The following is an 18,394-nucleotide window of genomic DNA, read 5'->3' on the forward strand; positions in this document are numbered from 1 at the left end:
TGCATTGATGCTCACCACTCGTCAGAGCAGAATGACAGGTGATACAGACGCGAGCTTCCTTCCTGTCCATGTACATGAGTCTGCACTTCAGGCTGCAGCACGTCGCACAGAACACCTTAAAAACACACAGCCAACAAAGAAAAAAGATATTATTTGTACCACATTCCTACAAAAGGATGAGCACACCGGATGAAAAACATTTCTACAAATTGATTTTAAGTTGTGATTAAGTGTGCAGCAAATGTACCATTTTATGGATATTGACTTCCTGTACTTTGCTGCAGCTACGTACAGGGCACTTTACATTCAATGCACCTCATTACACATCATTATCCAGTCACATTCAGATCCTCACTGCACCATCATAAACTGGTTTGTGGATGTACCAGTCTGGTTTGTGGGTGCACGGAGGATCCCGCTGCGTCTATTGTTTGCGGCCCCAGTGCTGGTGTCAGTATTACTGCAGTGCCAGCTCCTCCCTGCTCAAGTGGCAGAGAGTGTGTTTGTTTACCACCATGGGAAATTAAGTAGCAGTCCAGAGATTTTCCAGTGCAGTGTCAGCGACCACATCTTCTCTTTAAAGCAGTGTGCGGACACCCCGCTGCATGTGTGGGCTGCCATAATGCTGGAAAGCTACCTGCACACCCACTGAGTTTATCTGCAAAAAAAGGCCTAAAAAGGAACACCTGTCAAAGCACTTCATCTGATTTACCTCCTTTACTCCACAGAGTCCAGCAAAGCTCCTTTAATAATATTCCCTGTTTGGAATAAAACCCTCTTGTGCATTTTAAAAGTGGAAATGCATTTCTCATGTTTTTCTCCTTGCATGCAGGATTTTTATCTTTTGTTAAGAAGCACTTATTTATCCTGTTTTGTTTGCAGTTGTGTTATTTTATTTATGTACAATTTATTTGACCTGGAAAATGATAACTGCTTGACTGTCATACGTTACAGGTTTGTGTCTATTATAGATGATGATATTCATGATTGATTGATGAATAAATTAGTCGATCTAAAGAGAATTAATCAGCTTCGCTTTTGTGAATCAATTAACTGCTGAAATAATTCTAGCCTCTAAATTGTGAGGATTCACTGCTTTTCTTTGTCTTATGTCACATTAAAGTGAATAAGTTGGTCGGACAAAACAAGTGATTTTGAGACCTCACCTTGGGTTACAAGTTTTTTAGATTTTTCGGACATTTTATAGACCAAACAAATAATCAAGAAAATAATATGAAGGCATCAGCTAAATCCCTACAATCGAAATGTAATGTCTTTTTTTGTTAAATATATATTAACTATTATTTTATTATGTATCTGTACATATATTTTGTACATATATATTGTATATTTTGTGTATATATTGTTTTATAATATATTTTTCATTTATTTATTTCCTCTTCTTTTCTTTTAAATTATTTTTTTCATGTACAAATGGAAAACTTTATATATCCAACATATCACAATTGCACTTTAAATTAACCAACATCTGTTTTTCAATAAAAACAAATCTTTACCGACAAAAAAAGAAAGAAATGTAACGGATAAATGTAAAGGAAACAAACCTCAATTCTCTGTCATACACATAATACGTTGCTACTATATGACGTTTAGTGAGTTTAGGAGTTATTTTGTGATGACGTATTTTGCAAGTCCCTAACCCTACCTTGAAAGACCAACATCATTTGGCAATTCCCAGAATGCCCTTTGACAAAACCCCCATGAGAGGTGTGAACATTTTGGAGAACAAGCAGGTGGAGAAAGCAATAATGATAACAGCATAGTAACAGGCAAGCAAGCTTTTTGGCAAGAGTTTTACAATGTCATGCACCTTTCTCTTTAAAACAATATATATCTCATAGATGTACTGCCCTCTGGTCTATTAGTCTATACAGGCTGTTGTAGGGTTAGGACATGTATGCGTTCCTGTTTCTGATTCACATCTGGATGATTGTTTAAAATTTGTGCAAAATTGAGTCTCTTTAATTATCCTTTTCTGTTGATCCTTTAATAGAACATCATTTTTGTGTGTAGCTGCACTTCAGCGACAGCACATTGTCTTACTATTATTATAAATACACAACCCATAAATTACCAAACAACAGAAATGGCTCAGGTTGCTATAATCATTGTTTTTAAGCATGATACAGGGTTTTATTTTAGATGCTCAAATAAATGCAGCTCTAGCACTGACCTTGCCGCAGGCCCTGCAGTGGTGCCTCCTCTTGGTGAAGGTGAACTTGACATCACATTTCATACAGATGGGAGCCTGGGAGTCAGGCACCCACACAGGGGCAACCTCTCCCAGGGAGCTGGCTGGTTTCCTGGACAGAGTGCCCTGTTGGCCTGCCTGGAGGTCATTGTCTGGGCTCTCCGAGGGCATCAGGGGAGGAGAGTGGACAACGCCATCTCCATTCACCCCGACTGCACTCTGATCAGGCCCAGTGGGCGTAGTTTCCGAGGGCGTGCCTCTCCGACACTGGTTCTCCTGGTTTTTGTTCCTGCTGACGGCTAACGTGCCGAGCTGATTTTGGACCTGGCCCGACAGCGGCTGTGGGATTTGGAGCTTGAGGCTGACCGGCTGCTTTGGTCGTGCCCCTCCATAGGGAACACTGACCGGCTGCAGCCGATTGTTGTTGAGTTTTGGTTGGATGCTACCTGACCCCACTGCTCCTCCATCCCCGCTCTCTTGCTTGCTTTCCTCCATTTCTTTCTCCTCAGTGACAGAGTCCTCTTTGGAGGGGACAGGAGAGGGAGAAAAACCCTCCTCCGCCTCCTCCTCTGTGTCCTTAAGTTTGGAATGGTTACTGCTCTCCTGCTCCAAACCATTGGGAAGGCTTGTTATTCTGAGGACTTGGTCTATCTGTCCCTCTGGACCACATCTCCTCTCCTTCTCCTCCACTCCGACCCTGTCAGGAGGAGATACACCATTCTCCTCCACCTCACCACCAACCTGAACGTCTCTCCCCCTATTCAAGAGACTTTCTAGCCGCTCCTCTTTTAAGTTTACAGTTAGTTTTTCTTGACCATTGTCCTGTAAAACAGCTGTACTGGCCCCCTCTTTGACATCTTCCCCATTTTGTGTTGTTGGTTTCACATTTGGAGAAATTTTCAGAGACAGAGTTTTGTCCTCGTGTCCTAATCCAACCTCAAAGGTAAAGTGAGTCTGACTGACTGTGGAGCATCCTCCTCCTGCTGGGGCGGTTCTGTCCTCCTGATGAGGTTTAGCCTCCTGGTCAGAAGCACCAGGCTGGTTGTCTGGAGGAGAATTTATCTCCTTGCCGAGTCCATCCAGTTGTGGGCTTGCAGGGCTGGCAGGACAGCCATTCTCCACAACAGTACAGGCCGTCACAGGGGGCGGCGAGAGGTCTTCTGTGCCCACCAGTTTGCCGATGTTTGGCTGCGGGAGGGGTGGGCTGTGGACGTCTGCCGGCCTCTCCTCTACCCAGGATGGAGGTTCGGGACCGGGATGTCTTTTAGGGTCGCCTCCCGGGGAGGCGCTAGAGGAGGAGTCGGGGAAAGTTTTGAAGGGCAGCGGACTCTCCTGGGGGCTGAGGTCTGTGTGGGTCAAGGCGGGGTTCAGAGAAAGCAGGTGGGCTGGCGGGGCCAGGATCTGGGTCCACTTGGCATCCGAGAGAATGGGATTGTCTGGCTCATCTGGCAGAGAAAGATGAGAGGAAAACAGATGATTATATGGATCTCATGTTGCCTTATTTGACATCACTTTTATGTGAAGAGTCATCAGTGAAGAGGTGTCGGTTATTAATCCAATAGTGGCTTTGCTGCATTTGCATATAATTTGATCTATCTAAGACCTTTTACCCTCATTTTTTGGATAGCTGGCAGGTGTCTTGTCACATTGAAGACATGAGACGGAAAATAAGAGGAAGTGGCTACCAGCAACGAGATCATGAACTAAAACAGCAAGACTCAAATGAATTGCCACAGAGAACTAACACAAAGATACACACTCACCGGTGATCGAAAGAGCTAAAAATGGCAGGAACAAACCAGGGGACAAATTGAGAAATGAGGTTGGCATGGAGTGGGGAATTAGTGTGAGAATGGACTGGGAAATTCTGAGAAAGTGGGCCAAACGGCTCAGTCCCCTCTGGGAGCCGTCAGTCAAGCTGACACATGAATGCTGTGTAATACTGGCGGAAATTCTTATAATATTTATTCAAAAGGATTTTCTCACACAGCCGTGTCAGCTACTGTATAGTGCTCTCCTCCCTCGACTGGAATTCATGCTAAGCTGTTTTAGTATAGGTTCAAGCACACACACATTCACTCACACAGAGTTAATCTGCCAAGCTGGATCTCTGGCAGAGGACACACAGATAATCACTCACAGCCAAAATACACACTGAGCTCACAGTACCACCAAAATATGCTGTGTGTGGAGGACTGGCATTTTTCTGGGGTCATCGTCGGCCATAAATCCAGAAAAAGAGCAGTCTTTCCTGTCTAATAAGCAGACTGTTTGTACTGGAGAGCTTGGAGTGTGCAAATACACGGCTCAGTAATGTGTGTTTATTTTACGATAACCATAAATAAACTCACTGGAAGCACCGTTTCAAAAAGGCCCCGACACAATCTCTTTACTTATTGTGAGCATTAAGTGTGAAGAAAGAAAAAAATAATCTTGTCTTGCACCAATTACACAGTTTCACACAAGCCCAGGGGAAATTGATAATCCAATTAGTCCTGCTCTCTTTCTGCACACCCTCAATCACCACCTGTATATGTTACTCAAACTCATTGGTTGGTGGCTGACACCTTGATAATTTACTCATAGGTTACATAACGGCATCCTGACCACAGCTCCTTTGAAACTTCAATGTCACAGCTACACCTCGTCCCATCCGTCTTTCTCAAGCAGAGTGACTCATTGTTTGTCCCCATCTCGTCTCCGCACAAATTACAACAGAGTAGCTCACCTTCGTTCTGCTCGAACTCGTCCAGCACCTTGTCCAGGTTGAAGGCCTCGGCCTGGAAGTAATTCTCCATGGGTCAGGAAGCTCCACCCTGCCGACGGCCGTGTGAACCTAGAAACACGAAGAGCGTGTCCTTAATACCAAATCCGTTCAAATTTCCATATTGTATGCAGGTGCCCCCTACGGCCTGTATCATATCTCCTTTTTCATATCTCACTTTAATATGATTTGTTTAAGTAGAAACATCCCCTCTAACTCTTTTTCGTTCTTACTTCTCATTTCCCTCTCATGCAGTCCTCTCTTATCGCTCCAAGGCCACAGAGATAATGAAAGGGAAGTATGGGTATGGTTTGATTACATGACCTGGAATACAGTAGCAAGGTGACATCCAGGATACGAACCTATCAAATTCTCTACTTGTTAAGCCATGAATGCACGGGTCCATGATTTATGAAAAAGAGATTCTGTCCTGCAAAATTTGTTGCAGAAAGCGACCTACTTTCACTATTGATTCATCCACAGATTATTTTCTCAATTAATTAATTAATCGCCTGGTCTATTAAATGTAAGACAAAAGTGAAAAATGCTAATCACAGTTTCCTTAAGGTAAAATCCTAAGGTGACATCTTTAACTCACTTACTTTGTCTCACCAACAGTCCAAAGCCCCCAAAATATTGCATTTACGACGTTTTAAAACAGAGAAAACCAGCAAATGTTCACTGGAACCAGAGAATTGTATCAGCTTTGCTTAAAAAAATGACTTAAACAATAAATTAGGGCTGTCAAAGCTAGAGTGAAGATATTGGCATCATATGAAACCCAAAGGATCAATTGGTACCAACAATGTCATACTAGCTTATCGCAAGTAAGGGACAATGTACAGCGAGCCGGTCATTGTTGTGAAAGAATCCCCAACAGGGGAATGCTGCAACCCGACGCTCAGCGGCAGGGTCTCTCGTCGCCCTGAAGGGGATTCTTTCACAATAATGACCCGCTAGCTGTACATTGTCCCACTTATTACATGGCTACTTACTGAAGAAATCAAGATTTTGACACAAAAACTGAAATGAACTGCGCCCATAGCAATGGTCTGTTGAAATTACAGACTACAGAACGCCGTGATTGACCAATCAGAATCGAGTGTTCAACACAGCCGTGTAATAAAGGAGGTTAAAAAAATGCTCCAAACGCCATTTTGGGTCCCTTGACCTTTGACCTCAAGATATGTGAATGAAAATGGGTTCTATGGGTACCCATGAGTCTCCCCTTTACAGACATGCCTACTTTATGATAATCACATGCAGTTTGGGGCAAGTCATAGTCAAGTCAGCACACTGACACACTGACAGCTGTTGTTGCCTGTTGGGCTGCAGTTTGCCATGTTATGATTTGATCATATTTTTTATGCTAAATGCAGTACCTGTGAGGGTTTCTGGACAATATTTGTCATTGTTTTGTGTTGTTAATTAAATTCCAATAATAAATATATACATATATATTTGTATAAGGCAATCATATTTAGCCATTCCCATGTTGATAAGGGTATTAAATACTTGACAAATCTCCCTTTAAGGTACATTTTGAACAGATAGAAAATGTATGATTAATTTGCGATTAATCATGATTAACTATGGACAATCATGCGATTAAATATTCTAAATCGATTGACAGCCCTACAATAAATTGATAACTTAAATAGTTGCCGAGAAACTTTCTGTCAATCAATGAATCACTTCAGCTCTATAGGATACACCCACCAAAGTGACGGTGCCTGACTAAATAGCCAAAGTTTAGCCACATTTTCATAGTAATGTGATTACTTTTCCAAATTCCCAATGGCATGTTTTCATTTAATCTGGATCAAGGGAATGGTTAGGAAAGGAAAAAAGACAATGTTCTGGACATTAGTCTACACACAGTACTGTGTCTTAATTTGAATGATAGCATTATGCTAAAACATTAAATAGTAGGAACATTTCTTTCCTTTACATTTCTGACTCTAGGGAAAGTTCCTGTGTATACATTTAGCCATGAAATAATGCTCCTCTCACCTGCACAGAGGTCCTCCTCAGCAGCCCCAGGTGGTGTTTGTTCTCAGCGGGTTTCCCTCTCAGTTCTCACTTCACCCAGTCTGGCAAGCGCCCAGCGCCCACACCTTAGGCATGAAGGGAAACACCATTCAGTAAAAGAGCTGCTTCTCAACCTGTGTGGCAAAGCATGCTGCTAGTTTCACTAAAAGGCGATACAATGAGTGAGTACGGTTACAGCATTTCCTACATGCTTACAGTGTATGAACTTTAAATTATAGAAAGGTAAAGCCAGCTAAGTGCTTGCTCTGTGCTCAATATTTCACTTCCTGTGAGTGTAAAGTGTACATATTAAACATACGGCTGGGCGAAATGGAGGAAATCACACTATTTTTGTTTGGTGCATTCACAAAACATTTAGACAATGAGATTTTTGATAAATAATCATCAGTAATGTGGATATAATGACTAAGTGGGTAAAGGCAAATAATAGAACAGTTTGTTAAGTTCCTAAAATTACATCACTTTACTGTAATGCAGCCTTTAAAACCAGGAAAAGATTACACTTTTGCCATAATACGATTTCCAAAATCTAAGTAAGTATCTTGTCTCATATCACCATATCGATATAACATCAATATATTGTCCGGCCCTAGTTAATCATCTGAATTTTATTGGGCAAAATGGCAAGTCCCACTTTGGTTTAGGTTAAGGCTGGCAGGTTATGGAAATAAATATACTGCCTTTAAAAAACACAAAACAAGGTCAAACTTGTATCCTGGCTATTTCCAAGTAGAGTTAAAGGATTAGTCAAATAATTGATCAATCAGCAACGATTATGATGACAGATTAATGGTTTCAGAATTTTTTTTTAAAGCAAAAACTAAGGATTTTATGCTTTTTATTTGTCATATACAATAGTAAATTGAATATCTTTTGGGTTTTGCACTGTTGGTTGGATAAAACAAACAATTTAAAGATTTTACCTTAAGCTCTGGGAAATGAAAATGGGCATTTTCACTATTTTCTGATATTTTATACCCAAAATGATTCATCGATAATGAAACTAATTGCCCTATTTTCAAGCATATGATACTCACTTATGTTGAAATAAAGAATCACATGATCAGACAGCTCAAAGTGAATATCTCCACCCATCACGCTGATGATGGATCAGAACAAATTCTTAGATAAGTGCGGGACACTTATGAACAACGCCATGCTTCAATTGATAATACAGTACATGTGGCTTATCGTGTGTATTGCACATTATCATACATGGTGAGCCATTACCCATCCACGCTCGACAAGGCAATCAGAGTCATGAATGGCAAACAGCTGAAGCCTGAATCACTGCACAGTAAACCTGCCCAGCCTGTCCTTGCTGATGAGAAGACCTTGGAGTGAGGATGTGATGGTGGTGTGTGTGTGTTTGTGTGTGTGCGTGTAGGGCTGCAAATGAGTAACTGCCAGGCTGAACTTCAGGGTCATTCTCATAAGGACAAGAGCGACCAGGGATTACACCAGAGACCAGATATTCCGCAGAGCGAAGGCTTCGGAGAAAAGGAGCAGAGTCAACACATTTTCCGCTTAGTTTAAAGGTGCAAGCATGGACACGATGTCAGCACAAAACAGTGAAGGCACAGGACAGGAAGCTTTACATGTAGTGTGTACCGTGGGTCAAACCATTTCTGCCACCCCAGGAACGGGGCTGAAGGAAACAATGCAATCAGAGCCAAAAATACCCCTAAAAATTACACCAGCTACAAAAAGTCTTTAAATTAAGAATATCTACAAAATAAATAATCCATCAGTGAATGAAAGAATGCAACAGTGGTTTAATTCGAGCAAACCTTTAGGCAAGCACAGTCCAGATGGAGTATGATGACTGACGTGATGTCATCGCTCAATCAATACAAGAATGAACTATAATTGCTGCTAAAATAAATATAAACTGACGTTTGAATAACTATTTCATATGATCACTTTTTAAAATCTACTTTACTGCAGGTAACAGTGATTTAACCTACATTTAATGAATGAAACCTTTGTATACACATAGGAAACTCCATCAGAAGATTGCAAACTACTTTTCTAATCTGTACAATCCAGCACACCCTAACCCGTACAGTTTTCAGTCACTCAACTTTTAGTTGCAATTCCATTCAGATTTTTGAAAGCAAGGAGTTAATAAATGCAAATAATTCTCAGAAATCTTTCTGATTTTAGTGAGATGGATCTGATCGGGTAACCCAAATGATTTTGTATTTTTTGGAAAAGACAATTAACGAATATGAACTATGGCAGTTGTCAGTGGACCCATTTCATTGAGTCCTAAAAAGTATTGAGGTTCAATACCCAGATCTAGCCTACTCATAATCCCCATAGAGATCAATTAAAGCTATTAAAATTAAACTATTATTGACCAAGATGGAGACTACTGTTGTGGCTGTGATGGCACAGTAACACTGAAAACTGCCTCAGCGGGACAAAGCATGAAAACATCCAGGCGTTTTAAAAATTGACAGACAAAAAACTGAAACAAAGAAACTTGTTGTGAGCACGTGAACACGTGAGCATGTTGGCATCGTCACTGACACATCAGCATGTTGGAGTGCAAGATGATCCAGTTTGGGTAGAGTAGATTACATCAACTGAACCAATCACCGAATGGAAGCAACATCTAAGCACCAACCTCGTCCAACCACTGCACCTTTTACTTCAGCAAAGGTTTCCCTCTATACCGAATAAAGACTTCTGAAACCGTCTTGCACCTTAAAAGCCTGAAAAGCTCCAGTGGACTGCAGACACACACACACAAACACATGTGAACAAACACACAGACGCTCCTCCATGAGGACAGGAGCCCGTCCCTGATTAAGATTTAATTACTCTGCAGAGGCGGCATTGAATAATGCATCTTTAGTCAAAGTGCGTGAAGGGGTTGTATTTTTAGACATGTAAACTTGAGAAGATGCTTTAAAGGAGACATATGTGCATGAGAAAGAGTGTCAGTCAGAGAGCCAGTAGGACTAAAGGAAAACGGCCGTGCGGCTACATGATATTAAGATAATGTGTTCAAGCATGCTCCATGACTAATCAAAAACTATTACATGTGGTGCAGCCGGAAGTAAAGCAAGAATATCAAGATTGTGCAAGACAGTTGAGCTTACCCGACTGACGACTATTCTAATTGACCTATAAATTATATTACAGACTAAATTAATGACAAACTATTATCATCACAATTTACTAGAGCCCATAACATTGTTTTAAAATTGCTCCTGAATCTGACAAACAGCCAAACTATTTACATTTGCACCGATACCGGATCGGATACCGGGCCGATACTGACTCAAATAGCTAGATCGGGTATCGGTGACAATTGAGCCGATCTTTTAAATTCAGTTCTATGTTTATACACTATGTACATTATATACTGGAATTTTAATTCCTGTTTAAGTTTTGACCAATTTGTTGCTGTATTAAAAAGGTTTACACTTGTATTGTAATTCCTGTTAATTCTGAAAGTGTTTTACCAAGTTACTGGTGTACGATTTCTTATTTTAATAATAAATAACCATTCAAAACGTTTATATCTATGTATTTATTTGTTACATTTGGTTTTACAAAGTTACGGAAGCAATATTGAAGTCAAGCCTGATGTTTCTTTACAAATAAAAGCATGATCCCAGTCATTTCAACAACTTTTGGTACAGAAAAAGTCAGATCGGTACATCCCTAATTTCTTACAATATGAAACATTGTGAAATTTGTGAAACAGGCAGTTCTTCACATGTGAAGCTGCAGTAAAAGGTTTCATATTTTTAGCCATGCTAGTGGCATCGCTCTAGGGATGGTAATGTCGGTCAATCCACCACTTTGGTCTAGACTGAAATATCTCTACAACTACTAGACGGATTGCCACCACATTTGGTACACACATCATTTATTAATATCCCCCTCAAGATAATTTCGTCACATCTTTGGTGATCCTCTGACTTTTCATCTCTTCATTGCGTCAAAATTTTGATTTGTCCAATGAAGCTGTACTTTGTGTTCAATGCTAATTAGCAATTTTTACCATGCTACCACACTAAATAAGATGGTGAACACATTAAACCTTCAAATCATCTGCATGTTAGCATTTAGCTCAAAGCACCGCTGTGACAAAGTACAGCCTCACAAAGCCCTTTGCATGGCTGTAGACTCTTAGTCTTGTTGCTTGATGTCTGACTTAAACCGCTGATAATCAAAACTGGAATCAGTTTTATGTTGCTAATTCAACCAAGCCTCATCATTTCAGCACTACCTCTTTCTACAATGTTGTCTTTAACATTTACATCCACAGCTAACAACTATTTTCATTGTCGATTAATCTGCTGATTACTTTGTAGAATAAGCATAAGAATAATTGTTTGATCTATGAAGTGTCACGAAATAGTAACAAAAAATGACAATCACATGTTCCCAGGGTCCAAGGGGACATCTTCAAATTATTTGTTTCGTCCGACCAACAGTCCACAACTATAAGATATTAAATTTAAGATGGTATAAATAGAGAAACGTTGCAAATCCTCACACTGAAAAAGCTGGATCCAGGGAATGTTTGGTGTTTTAACTTTACAGATAATGAATTATGAAATATGGTATTGCTACATTTTATTTGTGTCAATATAATAATAGTAAAAAGGGCAAAACATGAATAAGGGTATTTTGTAAATTGGTGTAAAAGTATGACATAACATTGACCGAGAAGAAGACCAGGGTTTCTATTCTATTTTTAAATCAAGCGAACTGCAGTTGATCCCCGTTCATACAGCCGTGCTCCGGCCTCCAGTGTAAGCCAGACATGCTAATAATGAAATGGCCTAACAGACTACTAACACGATAAACCATGCCTGACTGGACATCCTAGCATGGCAGCCAAATTAAATAAGACAAGGGCATAAACAGCGAGGAAGCTCGGACAAACTAGAATGCTACAACAGTTCATTAAGTCCTCGCTGTCAGAATGGTACTCTGTTTCCTGTTGTTGTTTCCTTCTGAGGGAGCTGCATTCACTTCCTCAAATATCAGGTGGAATTCCCTTACAATCATTCACATCTATCTTTTGGTTAATCAATAATACATAGAGAAATGTGGGCCTGGTTTAGTTGATTAATACTTCCCTATTTTAGGATGTTTTTCTTCAAGAATCTTTTTTTCTGGTGTCTTTTTCCTTTCATTGCCAATCATTATTTTCTGAGCTCTACTTCCTGCATGAGGAGGCCGTTTTCAATACAAACACACTGTGTTCTTCCACGTTTGGCCCTTTTCAAAGCATACATTTTGATATATCACAGCAAGAAAATGAGAGTTGAAATATCCTTAAAGGATCAGTGTGTAGGATCTGGCGGTATCTAGCTATGTGGTGAGGAGATTGCAACCAACTGAAGCCTCTCCCGTGTGCCAAGCGTGTTGGAGAGCTACGGTGGCCGACGCGAAAACGCAAATGGCCCTCTCTAGAGCCATTTGGAGCAGAAACAGTGTGTAGAGTTTGTGTGTATGTGGGAAGTGAGTGGTGAAGCAAGAGAGAGAGAGCGGCGGCGACGGGAGCGAGTAAAGTTATCAACTCCGGCCCAAGCAGGAAAAGTTCACAGAGTTTGGTTTGTCCGTTCCGGGCTACTGTAGAAACATGGCGGTGCAACATGGCGGACTTCGTGGAGAGGACCCGTTCCATATGTAGATATAAACGGCTCATTCTAAGGTAATGAAAACACAACGATTCTTATTATCAGGTGATTATACACTAAAGAAATACTTAATATTATATTTCATTTCTGCCAATAGATCCTCCTAATTGTTACACACTGGTCCTTTAATAATAACAGCAAAAGAGCATTTAAGTGCACCATTTCCAGGATTCTGGTAGTGTACATACTGCCTCACTGGCATGGGCCCAATGTTATCAGTTCCACCTGTGCTTTTCTTGCTGTGACGAGTCAAAAAAAGACAAACTGGGCCAATATGTATAAAGTCCAAAATGTTATCCTCAAATACTGCAAAATTCTCTGAGAGTGAATAAGATTTCTTATTCAAATTAAGAATAAATGTCCTGCACAAATGCTCGTAAGTGTGCCAAGTGCCTTGGTCTCAGCTCCTAAAGTATTCAAGAGAGCTCATGAGGAATCATAACCCGGTTAAGAGTCGCCAGCTGACGGCATACAGAGGCAAAGTCCACACACTTTGCAGCAAAGAAAATATCTTTTGGAAATATATAAAAAAACGCAGCAGGAACAAGTTGAAGTCATAAAGTTACTTGACTGTGAATACAATCAAATCATTTATCCTTTCATTTTGAGATCCACACCATTGTATTCAATACAAACACTACATAAAATACTACATGTGATAAAGTAATCGCACTTTTCAATCACATTTCACAGTCTTACTCACCAAATACAAACTGGATCAGGTGTTCTGACATGATGAAGACCATGTGATGTGGTTGGAAGCTCAGAAAAAAAAGCTAGAAGGTGGACCTTAAATAAAGATTATTTTGTCACACATACTAAGCCCAAGGTCAGGAATGAACTTCCATGCTAAAAACACAGTACTTCATTCTATAAGAACAAATTGTCAGCTAACATTTCTGATATTGTAAATGTACCGGTTATTAGTATCATAGGCAAATACATCTCATCATAAGCTTATTTCTAGAGTGCTTCAACATATTGAAGGAGCATATGTTACAATGAGTGTGGAGGAGGAGGAGGAGGAGGAGGAGGCTTTCAAAGGGATTAATCCTGACAAGCTGTGCATTAAACTATGATGAATGGTGTGATGCAGCCCTGACGCATAACCTTAGGAGGCCTACTATTGGTTGATTTACTGCTTTCGTCCTTATTTTACAACACTTGGGTGTCCTTCAGTCAGCACTTGAAAGTGATGCTTCAACTTCACTTAGAGTTTTAGTGTCTTTATTGGAAGCACTTAGGTCATTTTTGCTAAGAATGGTTTCACTTGTAAGTCAAAGCTTAGGACCAGTCTTAAGATCATAAGTAGATATTAGTTTTATACTTACCGGTCCCTGAACTGAAGGAAGGAGGTAGCTAGATAGCTTTGACAATGGTACATTAAAAAAGAGCTGAAACGATTTGTTGATAAATTGATACGTCTATCGACAAAAAGAAATTAATCAGCAGCTGTTTTTATAATCAATTCATATGCCAAATATTTACTGAATCCAGCCTCTCAATGTGAGGATTTCCTGTTTTTCTTTGTCATATACGATAGCAAACGGAGTTTATTTTAGTTTTGGACTACAGCTGCAACAATTTGTTGATCAACAGCAAATTAATCGGCAACTATTTTGATAATTTATTAATTATTTCAGTAATTTTCCAAGCAAAAAGCCCAAATATTCTCTGGTTTCAGCTTCTCAAATGTAACGATTTCCTGCTTTTCTTCGTCACATGTGACAGTAAATTAAAAGTACAGCCGTTGTACTAATAGTTGGACAAAACAGGCAAATTGAAGACATCACTGTGGGTTCTGAGAAATTTTTTCACATTTTATAAACGAATCAATTAATCAGGAAAATGATCTGCAGATTCATCGATAATGAGAATAATTGTTAGTTTCAGTCATATTTTGGACTGTTGGTTGAATAAAACAAGCAACTTGGGAAATTTGTATGGAAATTTTCCACTACTTTCTGACATTTTATAGACAAAATTATTCAATGAGAAAAAAAAAATCATAAAGAAAATCATTATTAGTTGAAGCCATACATTTATAACTGCTGTATGATTCACTGGGAGGGGGTTTGGATTAAGGGGAAATCCTCTTTATTTAGAAGTTCTCCTTGTGAAAGTAATAATGGTTAACCAAGTTTCTTCTTCTACTGTTCCTTTTTTCTGGCGCTATAAACTTCCCAGGACTGCATACCCGACACAGACGTTCTCCAGACGCCGTCTACTCAGGGTGAACACAGGAAACCTCAAATGATCACTTCCTCTCTTTAAGAATGGACTGACATCACTTTCTAACAACACGATCGCATGACTGAGTGACACATTATTATGTAATGTTTAACGCCCTGACTGGGACGAGTACACTGGGAGTTGTCCTACCTCCTCCTGTAAGGTTTTTTTTTTATTTATTGCAATTCCCAAGTACTGCAAGAGATTCAAGAAACAAAAGGAAAACATATAAAAAAAGGAAAGCGTGCCACAGGTTTGCATGCTCCAAAAAGGTCACACTCTCCTCAATAATTAAAAAAAGAGAATTTCTTTGACAAGAGAGGTTGAAATGGGAACTCTGTTGAGATTTGAAGACGTTAAAAGTAAAGAGAGTAGCTGTCCTCCTCTTACAAAGAGCTGCTCTGCTTCACAGCAAGTGTCAAAAGCTATTATCATCTTCTTTTCTCCCTTATGTTTTGATCTACATTTAACCGCCACAAGACGGAAAAAAACTGCAAGAGGAGACAGGCTGCTGGGCTGCCATCAGGGAGAGAGACTTGTAATACTTTCTGAAAGCGTACAGTAACCTACATCTGGGAAGTCTTTGCACACACGAGAGCTGGTCTTTGTAATGGGGAGCCTGTTGGATCAGTCGACTCAATCAACCCCCCTGGGTTTTAATACTGCTTGAGGATGTAGTGAGATAAAGATAAAAAAAAATCAAATGTCCTGCGTACAGCATGGACAGTCAGTCAAGGCCAGAGAGATGCCAAGAAAATCATGGGTGTTATAAAGTCTGAGCCTTTCCAGATGCTTTGATATCATCTGATCTGGCTTTCTCTTCAGTGACAAATTCATTTATAAATTCCTCACACCGGTGATGACTATTCAAGGTGGCACTGGGATGGGCCCACTTCTTCTTCTTCATACAGACACCTCCAGAGCTTGACTAAAAAGGCCCTGACATCACATGAGGAGGTAAATGCAAAAGACACCAACAAACCAACTCCCTAGAGCAACATAGATGACCATTTAGCTTTTAGATTATGCAACCATACACTGTGGCTGCTGCCTGCAAGCCAAACCACAGCAGCCTCAGATGGTTAATATTACTCACAGGTAGACTGGGTAAACCCATGTGGAAACTACTCTGTGTTATTAAACCATGATGATGACTATTCAAGGTGGCACTGGGATGGGCCCACTTCTTCTTCTTCTTCTTCTTCATACAGACACCTCCAGAGCTTACTACTAAAGGCCCCTGACATCACATGAGGAGGTAAATGCAAGATATGGCACCAACAAAACCAACTCTCAAGAGCAACCCTAGATGACCATTTAGCTTTAGATTATGCAACCATACAGTGGCACTGTGGCTGCTGCCTGCAGGCCAAAACACAGCAGCCTCAGATGGCTCATATTACTCACAGGTAGACTGGGTATAAACACATGGGGAACTACTCTGTGTTATTATTAAACGAGCTCTGTTATGACTGAACTGCTACACAAATCACAACACTTGAGAGGTTGTGTTTGAACTTGGATATAGTTAGTTGCATTAGCTGCTAGCTGGATTTAACGTCCACAACCAAAAAAGGCCACGAGTTAAGTTTACAAAACAGTTTTAACCAAAGCCGACTGCACAACATGGTATAGATTTAAAATGCAGAGACCAGATAACACCGCTGTATAGCTGCAGGGTGGGTGAAGTATAGCTAGTATTAGCTCCAGGGGTTCAGCGGGTAGTCGTGAGCAGAGTGACGGCAGAGACGTGCTGCTCTGACGGACACTCACACCGTCACACCTCCGCTGGCTCGCTGGTGCTCTGTGGCTAACGGTCAGCTTCTAACGCTTTTAACGGTCAGCTTCTAACGCTTTTAACGGTCAGCTTCTAACGCTTGTCAGCTTTTTAACGGTTATTCCCGCCACACTGCTAGCGTTATTACTGAACGTTTAGCTCGTAAAGCAACGTTAACGTGTTGTGTAATTGAACGTGAAATAGTGTAACACCACCTTCCCTCGGTATAGCTAGCTAAACACACCATAAAACACCATAAAACACCACACAACACCTCCATCCACACTGACTGAGTTAATGTAACACTTGCCGTTGCAATGGCGGGTTGTAACGTTGGAGCAGCAACAGACCTGTGAGATGTCATGGAAACACACATTCAGTCAGTCACTCACCGGAGGAATCCTCATCTCTACGTCCGGTCCTCCGGAGCCCCTCCGTCAGTAGCCGTCATACCTAATCCGCCTTTGAAGGCTATTTGTGAGTATCCTCGTGTAAGACCCTCCGCTGCCTGCTAACTCACACAGACACAGTGGTAAAGTACAGCCTGTAGTCTGCCGTAGTTGTGCGACAGAAACTCGAGGATCCCTGATCCCTCCTCCCACCGAGGTTTAATACTGGTGAAGAATATCAGGAACAACGTCAGACAACCAGGACAGAGATACCACCAACATCCGGTTATATCTGTCAAAATAAAAGTCCTACTTGTAAATGTGCAGGAGGAAGTATTCAGGTGTTGTACTTAAAGGGACTATTTGTAACTTTCAGAAATGCTTCTTAACAGCGACACCTGTGGCCGTGAAATCAACGAAAGTCAGCGTCGGGCTCGCGCTTGCTCGCTCTAAATATACCTGAACGAGCATCACTCAAAACAGTTAGGCGACACACGTCAGCTAAAACCACAATATCACTCTATATTTCAGCTGCTTGGCAGTAATGTTAGCTGACCAGACGAAGGTCTCTCCATGAACATGATTTAGATCTGATCCTAGTGTTGGCTTTTCCTGCCTAAGTGTAGGCTGAAGTAGCGGTGCTCTGCAGCGTGTCTCCCTGCTCTCTCCGCCCGCAGCCGGAGAGAGCAGAGGAGACACCGGCACCCGGTCAGTAACGGGAAGACAATGTAAATCTCTGTAGAGCTCCGTCACTTCACAAGACACGGAAAACCTCTGTTGGTCTGGAGGAGCTGCAGCATTTATTTCTGCACAAACGTCCTCTGTGCATTCACTAGATATTCTCAGAGCTAAACTAACTCTTCTGCAGTGTGTAGTGAGCGCGCGTTCACGTCTAGAGGTGGAGCGAGCTGAGCTGTCTGAGTGAAGGCGAGCAGACAGAGGAGGAGGGTACAGCGGCTACATGCGAACGCGCATATGCGAGCGCGCATGTGTGCCGACCCGCTACATTTATACGCTTACAAAGTTACAAATAGTCCCTTTAAGTAACAGTATTACTACAATATATATATATAAAACGGACTAGTCAATGAGGTAGAAGACATCTACTACATTATAACTGAACATTTTTGTGGAAAAAATATATCAGACAAAAAAATATTATTGAAAATGTACTATTATATATCTTAAAACATTTCTGGACAAGTACACAAATATCATTAGAAAACTGTACTTCAATCATCAAAAGTAATGTGGAAGCTGGTGGAAGCTACACCAAGCATTTAAACGTGCTGGAGG

General features: G+C 40.8%; 1 protein-coding gene across 2 annotated transcripts in view; it reads right to left on the reverse strand.

The window, feature by feature from the left end:
* The window catches only part of zfyve9a (zinc finger, FYVE domain containing 9a), a 34,497-nt gene extending 17,221 nt beyond the window's left edge, over positions 1-17,276 (reverse strand). For both annotated transcript variants that reach the window (XM_074651978.1, XM_074651977.1), the window contains exons 1-5: positions 17,102-17,276; positions 6,990-7,093; positions 4,941-5,048; positions 2,195-3,657; positions 16-115 (exon numbers count right to left, since the gene is read on the reverse strand). In XM_074651978.1, coding sequence (XP_074508079.1) covers positions 16-115; positions 2,195-3,657; positions 4,941-5,010 — 1,633 coding nt within the window. In that variant the 5' untranslated portion in view covers positions 5,011-5,048; positions 6,990-7,093; positions 17,102-17,276. The remainder of the gene's footprint in view (positions 1-15; positions 116-2,194; positions 3,658-4,940; positions 5,049-6,989; positions 7,094-17,101) is intronic.
* Positions 17,277-18,394: the final 1,118 nt, after the last annotated feature.

This window comes from Sebastes fasciatus, chromosome 11, assembly GCF_043250625.1.
Source record: "Sebastes fasciatus isolate fSebFas1 chromosome 11, fSebFas1.pri, whole genome shotgun sequence".
NCBI classification, from domain to species: Eukaryota; Metazoa; Chordata; class Actinopteri; order Perciformes; family Sebastidae; genus Sebastes; species Sebastes fasciatus.